Source organism: Rana temporaria, chromosome 12, assembly GCF_905171775.1.
Source record: "Rana temporaria chromosome 12, aRanTem1.1, whole genome shotgun sequence".
NCBI classification, from domain to species: domain Eukaryota; kingdom Metazoa; phylum Chordata; class Amphibia; order Anura; family Ranidae; genus Rana; species Rana temporaria.
Window position 1 is genome coordinate 37,505,974 of NC_053500.1, and position 13,145 is coordinate 37,519,118.

Genomic DNA, 13,145 nt, shown 5'->3' on the forward strand with positions numbered 1-13,145 from the left:
CCCTACTCCACACCGCCTCTTTTCGTATGCCATATTGTAAGTTGCCTATTCCACACTGCCTCGTTCCATATGCCATGCTGTACATTTCCCTACTCCCCACTGCCTCTTTTCATATGCCATACTGAAAGTTGCCTATTCCACACCGCCTCATTCCATATGCCATGCTGTACATAACCCTACTCCACACTGCCTCTTTTCATATGCCATATTGTAAGTTGCCTATTCCCCACTGCATCATTCCATATGCCATGCCGTACATTTCCCTACTCCACACCGCCTCTTTTCATATGCTATATTGTAAGTTGCCTATTCCACATGACCTCATTTCATATGCCATGCTCTGCGTTCTATAATCCACAGAGCCTAATTCATATGTCATGCTGTATTACATGCCGCCTCATTCTGTAGGACATGCTGTACATTCCTCATTCCACACTGGGATTTATTGTTGCTGCTGGAGGATTTATTGTTATAAAAGGACGGTGCTGGGAGGTGGGCAGGGAGCAGAGACGAGGGTGACCCGGGGGTGGGGGGAGTTTGTGCACCTATTATTTGTGGAAAAAAAGCCCTTGAAGGAATTTTATTTAAAATTATATTTTACAAGACATAACACAGTTACTTTATACACTGCATGTATTATAACAGTAACAGAAATGACACAAATTTAACACTTTGCATTGCTTTTTTATTTGTTGGTATTAAAGGGATACATCCAAGAGGCACTGGCATAATGCTTATTAATACAGAATAGTAAAGAGAAAGAAGAAAATAAGTAGAAAATCTTGCTTGTTCTGGTTAGGCGGATCACATGCAACCAGGAATGTCCTCCAATGGTCACCCAGGAACATCACTCAGAGCTTTAGCCAAGCGAAACAGCAGCCCCAGTCCACATTCATAAAAATGTCCAAAACTGCTTTAATGATTCACAAACTATCCAGTGGGTTTTGGGGGAAAACACCTCCCCTTTATCATGACTCAGTAATATGTGCTTGTGTTTACCCCTTTCTCTGCGCTGCGCCTTGTGAATGGTCCCATGGACTTCTGGGACTTCAGAGGAAGGAGGGGGTCCAAACTAAGCTGGGAGTGGATAGCTGTCAAACCCAAGTACCCGCTTGGGGGTCAAGTGCTTGGGTGTCCCGTTAATTTGTTACACTTTTTTTTTTACTTAACTTTATTGATTTCACATAGGAGACCAAAAAAGCATTGGCATTTTTATGAATCATTAAACTGTTTTGGTCTGGCACTCCTTTTTATCTGTTGCAGCCATCGGTATATTGACTTAAATCCTGCCCTTTGCATTTTTCTCTCCAAACAGACCTGTAAATAAAAAAAGTGCAAATTATTTTATTTATTGTTTAAAGGAAAAAAAAGAAAAAAAACAGAGCACACAATACTCAAAATAAAAAAATAAAGGCTCGGATTCACAGAGACTTACACCGACGTATCAGTAGATACGCCGTCGTAATTCCGAATGTGCGCCGTCGTATCTATGCGCTCATTCTTAAAATGAGATACGCCTGAATTTTGCCAAGATACGACCGACGTAAGTCTCCCACGCCGTCGTATCTTGGGTGCATATTTACGCTGGCCGCAAGGGGCGCTTCCACATTTACGCGTCGAATATGTAAATGAGCTAGATACGCCGATTCACGAACGTACTTGCGCCCGTCGCTGTAATCTACGTCGTTTACGTAAGGCGTTTTTCCGGCGTAAAGTTAAACCACCAAAAAGCTGGTCTAAGTTGTTTAGGGTATGGACGTCGGAAGTGCCGTCAGATTTTACGTTGTTTACGTAAGTAGTACGTGAATGGGGCTGGGCGGAAGTTAGGTTCACGTCGTACGCATTGAGCCGTCGTATCGCAGGGAGTATTTGGGACGTGATTCTGAGCATGCGCGCGCAAGCGCTGTTCGTTCGGCCATGCATTCACATGGGGTCACGATTCATTTGAATACAACACGCCCACTGCCTTGCTACTTTGAATTAGGCGGGCTTACGCCGGCCCATTTACGTTACGCCGGCGTACATATGTGAGCAAGTGCTTTGTGAATACTGTACTTGCCTCTCAATGTTACGACGGCGTAGCAGCTACGACTATCTAAAGATATAAAAACGTTTGCAAAGGAATGTCAGCACTCTTTACTGCAACCTTTCAGCCTATGGGGTAGATTCACATACAACTACATCGGCGCAGCGTATGTGAGTTACGCTACGCCGCTGTAACTTACATTATGCCGGTTCGAATCCACAACGAATTTGCGCCATAAGTTACGGCGGCGTAGTGTATCTCAAGCGGCGTAACGGTGCGGAATTCAAATCGGCGATTAGGGGGCGTGTTTCATTAAAATGAAGTGCGTCCCCGCGCCGAATGAACTGCGCATGCTCCGTTTCTAAATTTCCTGCCGTGCATTGCGCGAAATGACGTCGCAAGGACGTAATTTTTTTAACTTAGACGTGAGTTACGTACATTCCGATTCACGGCCGACTTACGCAAAAAAAAAAATTCAAATTTTGACGCGGGAACGACGGCCATACTTAACATGGCAAATCTAACTATACGCGACGAAATAGCAGTTTAACTATACGCCGGAAAAAGCTGACTACAGACGATGTAAAAAAATGCGACGTCCGCGCGTACGTTCATGGATCGTCGGAAATAGCTAATTTGCATACCCGACGCGGAAAACGACGTGAACGCCACCCAGCGGACGCCGAAGAATTGCATCTTAGATCCGAAGGCGTACGAAGACGTACGCCTGTCGGATCTAACCCAGAAGCCGTCGTATCTTGTTTTGAGGATTCAAAACAACGATAAGACGTGGGAAATTTGAAAGTACGCCGGTGTATCAGTAGATACACCGGCGTATTCGCTCTGTGGATCTACCCCTGTGTTTTTATTTTGCAAGCACCTGCTTTGTTACATGACAGGGCAAATAGAATGATTTCCAACCAAAAAAATATATATTTTACAGATACATTTAATTGATCGTATCAAATGGGCAATAATCCCTTCACACCGCCTCCCTATGGCCATTTATGTGAGCTTCAATGCCGAGATCATGATTGCTGTGATTGGCTCTTGCAGCGGTTACATAACTGGAAGCCCATCCTACTGGCTCCTGATCAGACACACAGCCAAGTCAGTGTTCTGGGCGCATGCTGTCAGCACACAATCTCAGACTGCTGTGGACCCCTCTGAAGGTCTCGCCCCTCTTCCCCATCTCCTACACAACTTTCCCTCTCCATTTTTCCCAGGCTCTGCCATGCCACCTCCTGGCTTGGAACTAGGGTGACCATGTGCCCCGGATTGTCCCGGACAGTCCCGCATTTTGCAGGTCTGTCCCGGGCACATTCATTCCAGGACAATACAGTGTCATGGAATGAAACTGACACAGCCACCCCCCCGGGCCAATCTGATGCCCCCAAAAAAGGCCGCCACATCACCGCTTTACTCACTGACAGTACTTGTCCTGGCCGGGAATACCCGGAGGAGCACAATCCCGCCCCCTGCTTGTGATTGGAGAAATCATAAATCCCGCCTCTTGTGTCCAATCACTGTGCTGTGATTCGTTACAGCACAAGCTGATTTTTGGGAAGGGAGGGTTTCCCTGAATGGTAGTTTGGAAATGTGGTCACCCTACTTGGAACCCACATGGTGTGTGTCGAAGGGTAGAGGAGAGGAAGACCAGCAAACATTTGTTTGTTGATCTCCTTTAACTAATAAGAGCCTGGAAGCAACAAAATCTGTTTCTGTCGTTACTTCCCTGGCCAAAAAGTCTAAGATTCCCCCGACATTAGCATCCCTGAATTTATTTATCCTAAATTAAGGTGACCAGATTTTTTTAATGAAATCTGGGGACATGTATATATATTTTTTTATTGGCAATAGTAAACTATTTTATAAGCATATTTTCCTAAAATGGTTTATGTAATGATTGTATGATATATACGTTATTTCTGGAAATCATTTCATACCAGTCCCATAGCATTATTATACCAGCCCAACCGCATAACATCAAAATGTTCTTGTTCATAAAAAGGAAAACCATGCATTTTAAAGCACATTTGAAGAGTGTATTATACTCACCAGTGCTCATCAGCACAGCCTCATCAGTTTCCATTAGTGTAGCCTCACCAGTGCCCATCAATGCAGCCTCACCAGTGCCCATCAATGCAGCCTCATCATTGCCCATCAGCGCAGCCTCACCAGTGCCAATCAGCTCAGCTTCACCAGTATCCATCAATGCAGCCTCATCAGTGCCCATCAGCTTGGCCTCATCAGTGCCCCCTCGTGGTTCCTGCCCGCAAGAGCTAACCCCCTCTGGAAAGCTCTTTTCCGAGGGGGTTACCTTGTGGGCACGCTCCCGTGTCATACAAATCGACGTCCATAGCCGCCGATTGTATGACTCGGCCCTGCCCCCCGGTGGGCGCGTCATTGGATTTGATTAACAACAGCGTAAGCCAATGGCTGCGCTGCTATCAATCAAGAGCCGAGAACCCCGGGGAAACATCAATCGCGTTCTTGACGCAGGACTTTCCAGGGCTCAGGTAAGCATTAAAACTATCTTTGCCACATCATATAATAGATATATTGAAACAAATTTTGAGTTCCACACTGCCATACCTAGGAATCAATCTTACATTTGTTTTTCAATATCTTTTCAAAGCAAACTACCCTGCCATTATTAAAACATTGACTGATGGTATAAAACAAGATGTTTCACCCCCTCATGATTTGGTAGGATATATGGTTTTAAAATAATGTACTTCCAAAAATATTTTGTCTTTTTTTAACTCTACACATACCTATTAATAAATGATATTGATTCATTTCAAAATCTTTTAATGAACTGTGTTTGGGGACAGAAAAGATACAGAGATAAAAGAACATTATTTACACCCACACATGAGAGATTCGGGAGTGCCACCCTTGATAAAATATTACCAGGCTGCTCAGTTGGCCCAACTAGTACTTAGCTTGCATGAAATGAATTCTACTCAATGGGTCGACTTAGGCCGCGTACACGCGGTCGGTCAAAACCGATAGAAACGGACTGAAGGACCTTTTCATCGGTCCAAACCGACCATGTGTGGGCCCAAACGGTCAGTTATCCTTCGGTCCAAAAATTTAGAACTTGCTTTAAAATTCAACCAAAGGACACCTAGGTCAAAACCGATGGTTAGTACGCAAAAGCATCGGTTAAAAACCCACGCATGCTCAGAATCAAGTCGACGCATGCTTGGAAGCGTTGAACTTCATTTTTCTCTGCACGTCGTCGTGTTTTACGTCACCGCGTTGGACTCGATCGTTTTTTTAACTGATGGTGTGTAGGCACATCAGACCATCAGTCCGCTTCATCGGTTAACCGATGACATCGGTCCTTCGGACCGTTCTCATTGGATGGACTGGTCGTGTGTACAGGGCTTTACAAATACATTCCAGCCAAAGATTTTTGAGGAATGACTTTGACTGGTACCCATGCTTAGACCATTGGTTCTGTGTGTATCCTTATTACATTCCCTGGCACTGTGGGATAGGCAAAATAAACACAATTTACACTAACCACATTTACCATCAGCTCTTTTTTTTTTGTTAGTCGAATCTTTCCCCCAGGCTTAGGATTCTGTATTTTCAATGGTGGGTTAATGCTCTTAAATTATAGGTTATTTTATATCCCATGAAGGTATACTGTATATTCATGGACTATCCCAGCATCATCCACCTCCTAGCAAACTACAACCACCGGCCACCTTATTAGTTACACCTGTTCAATTGATTGGTAACACAAATTGCTAATCAGCCAATCACATGGCAGCAGATCAATGCATTAAGGCCCCTTTCACATGTGCGGACCGTATGTCCACATTTTCAATCATCCGTTTGCGGATGAAAACGGGACATACATTGGTCCCTATGTGATTGCGGGTGTCAGCAGATGAACATCCACTGACACCCGTAATCACCCGCCTCCGCAAAGATCCGATTTTGCGGACGGAAGAAAATCCTATTTTTTCTTCCGTCTGCGGATTGGATCGGATGAACACGGACACACGGTCCGTGTTCATCCGATCCCCCCATAGGGGAGAGCGGAGAAAAGACAGGGCGGTCCCTGCACAGTGTGCGGAGACCGCCCTGTCATCCGTCGGCTCAGCTGGGATTTTATGGAGCGATCCCCGCTGAGCTGACGGACACACGGAGGCGGATCATTACTGATCTGCCCCGTGTGAAAGGGCCCTTAGGCATCTAGATGTGGTGAAGATGACTTGCTGAAGTTCAAGCCGAGCATCAGAATGGGGAAGAAAGGGGATTTAAGTGACTTTGGAATGCTCTGGAATGCTCTACCCACTACCATCCGCTTGGAGGAAAACCATCGGGCCTTTAGGAAAAAACTAAAGACCCACCTTTTCTGAAGGACCGGTACGACTCTGGATGTCAAGCGCCTTGAGGCGATTGAGTTCGCATTTGTTGCGCTATATAAGTCACTCACTCACTCACTTTGAACGTGGCATGGTTGTTGGTGCCAGAAGGGGCTGGTGTGAGTATTTAAAAAATTGCTGATCTACTGGGATTTTCACGCACAACCACCTCCACCGTTTGCAAAGAATGGTCCAAAAAAGAAAAAAATATCCAGTGAGGGGAAGTTGCGTGGACAAAAATGCCTTGTTGATGTCAGAGGTCAGAGAATGAGCAGACTGGTTCGAGATGATAAAAAGGCAAAAGTAACTCCAATAACCACTTGTTACAACCAAGGTATGCAGAATTCCATCCCGGAATGCACAACACACTCAACCTTGAAGCAGATGGGCTACAGCAGCAGAAGACCACACACTAAGTGCCCCTCCTGTCAGCTAATAACAGGAAACTGAGGCTACAATTCACATAGACTCACCAAAATTGGACAATAGAAGATTAGAAAAACATTGCCTGGTCTGGTGAGTCTCGATTTCAGCTGCGACATTCAGATAGTAGGGTCAGCATTTGATGTAAACATAGTGGCCCATATTCTCTAAAATTTCCCGCTCCGCCGCCCCAACCTACAGGAGCAAGTGCTATATTCCCCAAACACTTGCTCCGTAGTTTGGGGCGGCGGAGTGTAAATGGCCCGGCGTAGCCACGCGTATCTCCAAGGGGGCGGCTTCTATTTAAATTAAGCGCGCCCCCGATTCTAACTAACTGCGCATGCGCCGGGCTTAAAATACCCCAGTGCGCATGCTCCAGTTCTCGGCGGAAAACGTCAATGACGCCGACGTGTGCGTCATTGACGTAAGGTCGTATTCAAGAACGACTTAGGGAAACGACGTAGCCGACGGAAAAACACGACGCGGACCCGACACCATACTTAACATGGCCTACGTGGGACTTGCGTAAACTTACCCCTCATATAGCAGGAGTAAGTTTACGCTTACGCAAACGACGTTAGCGACGGGTACGCGACGCGAAATCGTTCGGGAATCGGCGTAACAGGCTCATTTGCATAAACAAATGAGACCTTAACGTAAACGCCATCTAGCGGCCGGCTGGGTAATTACATTTAAGATCCGACAGTGTAAGTGACTTACACATGGCGGATCTTAAGTGTATCTATGCGAAAATGATTCTAAGAATCAGTCGCATAGATACACGGGCCAAAAAAGAGAGATACGATGGAGTATCCTGAGATACTCCATCGTAACTTCTCTCAGAATATGGCCCAGTGTCCCCATCTTCTGATGGCTCCTTCCAGCAGGATAATGCACCATGTCACAAAGCTCAAATCACCCGATATTGGTTTCTTGAACATGACAAATCTGCAGCAACTGCATCATGCTGTCACTATGGACCAAAATCTCTGATGATGGTTTCCAACACCTTGTTGAATCTATGTCCCGAAGAATTAAGGCAGTTCTGAAGGCAAGGGGGTCCAACCCGGTACTAGCAAGGTGTATGCGAGGTCAGAGAATCAAAACTCATCTCTTCTGATACCAAAAGAGACAGGAACAACAAGCGCCCAGAGGCGATTTAGTTCGCATGTGCCGCGCTATACAAGTTCTTCATTCATTCATTCATTCAGAGAATGAGCAGACTGGTTCGAGATGATGTAACTATAAATTGCAGAAAAAAAACTTGGTATGGGTTTTTACCCACCACCTCTATTAAAAAACACAAAAAAAACTTTGGCTAAGCATACAATTTAAGGGAATGTTTGCTTCAGGTAAACAGTTTAACTGCTTGAAGCAGCTAATCAAAACGTAACTCATCAGAGTGACATTTCCATAAAATGATAAAAAGTCTTGGATCAGAAACAGAGCCCTTCCTGGTACAAGGTGGCAACAGTCTTTCCCTGTCTCCCAATTTCTGTTGTACATTATTGTACACCTTGTCACAAGTCCCCCTTTTGGAGACTACAATCAGGGCTTTTTTTCAGCTGGAACTTGATGGAACTTAGTTCCACCACCTCTGGGTCAGGCTCTCTGCTCCCTGCTCACCCCTATCACTTGTAAACACAGAAGTCCAGCTTCTGTGTTTACATATGACAGCTTGTCCCAAAATGGCTCCCACAGATCAGATCTCCTGAGCAGCTCCCACTGAGTGTAGGGCAGGGACAAGGGAGATGCAGGTGCCTGGGGGGCAATGCAGATTCGGACACCCCACACTGATTGATATCGCTGCAAGTGAGAGAGGCAGAGCCACCTACAACAGTGTGCAGGGAGGTACTAGGGCCTAATACTGCAACACAAGTAAGACATGAAAAATGGTGGAGCTTTTAAGGTGGAAGGGATAACCTGGGGTAGTGCATGGGATATTGCATGTGGAGATTAGAGCTGAAGAGGGGTAAAAGTGAGGTGTGGATAGGGGATGCAGAGGTAAGCAGCTGTGGAAGAAGGCTAAACTCTGCACTCTGTGTAGTGCACCCCTGAACTTTGCACCATGTGTGCTGTGCACCCCTGAACTCTGCACGTAGAGAACCCACAAACTCTTCACTCTGTGTGCAACAACTCCCCCCCCCCCCCCCAAAACATTGCACTCTGTATGTAATGCACTCCTGGTATTTAATGCCCCTTTAAAGCGGGAGTTCACCCATTTCTAAAAAAAAAAAAATTCTTCCCCTAGATTCCTGCTCGTTGTGTCTAGGGGAATCTGCTATTTGTATTAAAATATGAGCCGTACTTACCCGTTTTCGAGCTGCATCTTCTTCCGTCGCTTCCGGGTATGGGCTTCGGGAACGGGCGTTCCTTCTTGATTGACATTCTTCCGAGAGGCTTCCGACGGTCGCATCCATCGCGTCACTCGTAGCCGAAAGAAGCCGAGCGTCGGTGCGGCTCTATACTGCGCCTGCGCACCGACGTTCGGCTTCTTTCGGAAAATCGTGACGCGATGGATGCGACCGTCGGAAGCCTCTCGGAAGACTGTCAATCAAGAAGGAACGCCCATTCCCGAAGCCCATACCCGGAAGCGACGGAAGAAGATGCAGCTCGAAAACGGGTAAGTACTGCACATATTTTAATACAAATAGCCAATTCCCCTAGAGAAAACGAGCAGGAATCTAAGGGGAAAAAGTGCCCTCTAAGGGTGAACCCCCGCTTTAAGACCCTTCTACTGTGAAATTTGACCATGCACACTATTTGATGCGGTTTGGAGGGTGTGTGTGTGGGGAAGGGGGGTTTTGGGAGGTTGTAGTTGAGTCCCTGCAGCGACTGTATTTTCTGAGGAAAAAAGCCCTAACAATTGCCCATGCTGACACACACTGTGTAGCCATGATCCACTGTTGTCACTATCCAAAGCAATGTCCAGATGGTGTGAAGTGAGTGCATATAGACAGAAAGCGATTTAAAGAGCCTTGAAGAATGGCAGCACTGGGAAAAAGGTGAAAAATATATTTTATGATAAGGCTCCATGCACACAGAAGCTAAAAAAAGCTATAAAAAAACGCCAGTAGCTTTGCAGGGAGCCTTTCAACGTTTTTTCGCATTTTTGCAATAGCGTTTTTCAGTGTAGCGTTTTTTTTTCAATGGATAAAAAAAACACTTTTGAGCGTTTTTGAGCATTTTGCGTTTTTTAGCGTTTTTCCCCGCAGACAAACAGCACTTTGAATGCATATTTCTGGTGTTCAGAAAAAAGCCATTAAACTCCAAAGCTCATTAACACTAAAAAACGCCCATGTGTGCATGGGCACATAGGCTAACATAGAGTTCAGTTTATGGGCTTTTAAAAAAAAAGCCCAAAACCTAAAAAAACTGCAGTTTATCAGCTTCAGTGTGCATGGAGCCTAAAACTCAAGAACTCAAATGTAACATTTAGAAATAGATAGAAATATAAATTTTATTTAATCTGTATATCAATGACTTACCAAGCCTCCAATCCAGGACCCTGCACAACTCTCAAAAGGCACCATAAATCATCATTGATATTACGATCCAGTAGGGCTAAATAGGGAGATGATGACACAATATATTAACAATGATAATAATAATCTTCATTAAGCTTAGCACATCACATATTAATTAAGCAATCTATGGACATATGAGAATTTCCAAACGTCAAGCACAAAACAATCATCCAGGGGCACTTCTCCTGGTGCCAAACTTGCAACCTATGGGCCACAGGAAGCTCTTTGTTTTTTGCCATTTGAACCCCAGCAGTCATCAGTGGGAGTGCAAATTTCATAAAAGGTTGTGACAGTGATAGTAGTCTTGTGTAGCATGTCCATAGGTTCTTACTGTTCTCACTGTAGTCTCTGACAGCAGTTTTCTGTAGCAATACATATACTGAACATCATGTTTGGTGATGTTGGGGGGGGGGATGTTAAAGCCCCCTTAACCTCATATCTAGACCAATTAGTCTAGAGAAAGAACCATTATGTGAATACATGACAATATTGCATGGCTTTTTTACTCTGGCGTCCTTTAATTGTTTATTACGTGTCCTTGTACAGTGTTTCCTTAACTAAGCAATAGTAGTTTTTGAGTGTACTATGACGTTAGTATCGCTTCATGTAATACACAATTATGCCGCGTACACACGATCAAATTTTCCGTTGGAAAAAACCTTGGGTGTTTTTTACGACGGAATTCCACTCAAGCTTGGCTTGCATACACACGGTCACACAAAAGTTCTCTGAACTTTCTACCGTCAAGAATGCGGTGACGTACAACACTACGATAAGCCGAGAAAATTAAGTTCAATGCTTCTAAACATGCGTCGAATTGTTTCCGAGCACGCGTCGAAATTTTGAGCGTCGGAATTGCTACAGACGAAAACCAGCTGAGAACCTGCTCTCAAATTTTTGTTGGCGGAAATTCCGACAGGAAAAGTCAGATGGAGCCTACACACGGTCGGAATTTCTGACCAAAAGCTCACATCTGACTTTTCTTGTTGGAAAATCCGATCGTGTGTACGCGGCATAACAGTTTGGTTCCAGGATTTATAAGTGATTAGTAGAACCAATACAACCAATTTGTTTCAGGAGATTTGTGTTTTTCCTTCTTCGGTGCTTTAAAGGGGTTGTAAAGGAAACATTTTTTTTTTTCATAATAAGCATCCTTTACCTGCAGACATTCCTCTTTTCACTTCCTCATTGTTCGTTTTTGCTCAGAAGTTGCTCTATTTCTTCTCTGTTCTGTTCACTTCCTGCTTGTCTGATTGTTACTCACCACCGTGATGGGAGGCTTTACTGCGGTGGTCAGTAACGTGCTCACCCCCTCCTGGGAACTACTGTATTTATTGGCGTATAACACTCACTTTTTTACCCTGAAAATAGAGGGTAAACTGCGGCTGCGTGTTATATGCAAGGGCTGGGGAACGTTTTTCCCCTGAAACTTCCCTCTTAAAGTTAGGGTGCGTGTTATACGCCTGTGCGTGTTATACGCCGATAAATACGGTACATCTGTGTGGCAGGACGCTCTCTACGTGTTAGAGACTTCAAGGAGGTCTGAATTACTGGGCGTGCCGCAATGCATACTGGAAAATGTAGTTCTTACATGAACGAACGATGCAAACCAGGAAGTGAATGAGAGAACAGAAACTAGAACGCCGGAGGTGATATAGATGAAGGAGTTTAATAGGTATTTACTCGTTTTTTAACAGAATCATTACACTATTCTGTCGGTCTACCTTGCAGACATTAATTTTAGGCAAAATGTTTTTTTTCCTTTAGTGACCCTTTAAGTAAACACAGGTACCCTGGAACAACCTAAGTCCAAGACAAAGCCTCCCAAGCTCCCAAAGCCGGCTCTGTACTTATTCCTAAGTGCCCTGAAGAAGGAGAAATAAAAATCCCCCAAAACACATTGGTGGTGATGTTTCTACTAACTAAGGTGCATATTACTGCTGACTCATGGTCCAGCAGGCATGGACAGGGAGGGACATTACCTATCTTTCACGGCGCATTGGGTGACTCTGCTGGCAGCTGGAAAGGACGCCACCACGCCTCCAAAATGCTACTTATGGTTGTGACACACATCTCTCCTCCACCCCCTCCTATTGTTCTTCCTCTGTGGCCTCTTCCTGTGCTGATGTGTCCTCAGAACCAGCGGTGCTCCGTAGGCGTTCAAGGGGCTACACAGGTACGCAGGCAAAGAGATGCCAATGCGGTGCTTGAGCTGGTGTGCTTGGGGGACAGGAGCCATACTGGGCCAGAGGTTCTGTCAACTCTGCAGGGGCAGGCTCAGAGGTGGTTGATGCCACGCCAGCTTAAGCCAGGAATGGTGGTTTGCGACAATGGCACCAACCTCCTCTCCGCCCTGCGACGGGGACAACTGACCCATGTGCCCTGTTTTGCTCATGTCCTTAACTTGGTGGTGCAGCGGTTCTTGGGCAGGTACCCGGGCTTACAGGATGTCCTGAAGCAGGCCAGGAAAGTCTGTGTGCATTTCTGGCGGTCATATAATGCCAGTGCTCGGCTGGCAGACCTCCAGAGGGAATACAACCTGCCCAAGAACCGCCTAATCTGTGACATGCCGACCAGGTGGAATTCTACGTTGGCCATGCTGCAGCGGCTGCACATGCAGCAGAGGGCCATCAATGAGTATCTGTGCCAATATGGCAGCAGGACAGGGTCAGGGGAGCTTGTTTTTTTTCCCCACGCCAGTGGGCCATGATCAGGGATGCATGCACTGTCCTGTCACCATTTGAGGAGGCCACAAGGATAGTGAGCAGTGACAGTGCATGC

The 13,145-nt window shown here is 45.5% G+C and overlaps 1 protein-coding gene across 2 annotated transcripts in view; it reads right to left on the minus strand.

The window, feature by feature from the left end:
- The window catches only part of LOC120918251 (lysozyme C-1-like), a 38,555-nt gene that overhangs the window by 20,381 nt on the left and 5,029 nt on the right, over nucleotides 1-13,145 (minus strand). Inside the window, exons 3-4 of one of the 2 annotated variants that reach the window (XM_040329765.1) lie at nucleotides 10,326-10,401; nucleotides 664-1,317 (exon numbers count right to left, since the gene is read on the minus strand). The exons of the other annotated variant lie outside the window; for it this stretch is intronic. Of the exons in view, the coding sequence (XP_040185699.1) occupies nucleotides 1,251-1,317; nucleotides 10,326-10,401 (143 nt within the window). The 3' untranslated portion in view covers nucleotides 664-1,250. Of the gene's footprint in view, nucleotides 1-663; nucleotides 1,318-10,325; nucleotides 10,402-13,145 lie in introns of those variants that run through there. 2 annotated transcript variants of the gene reach the window in all.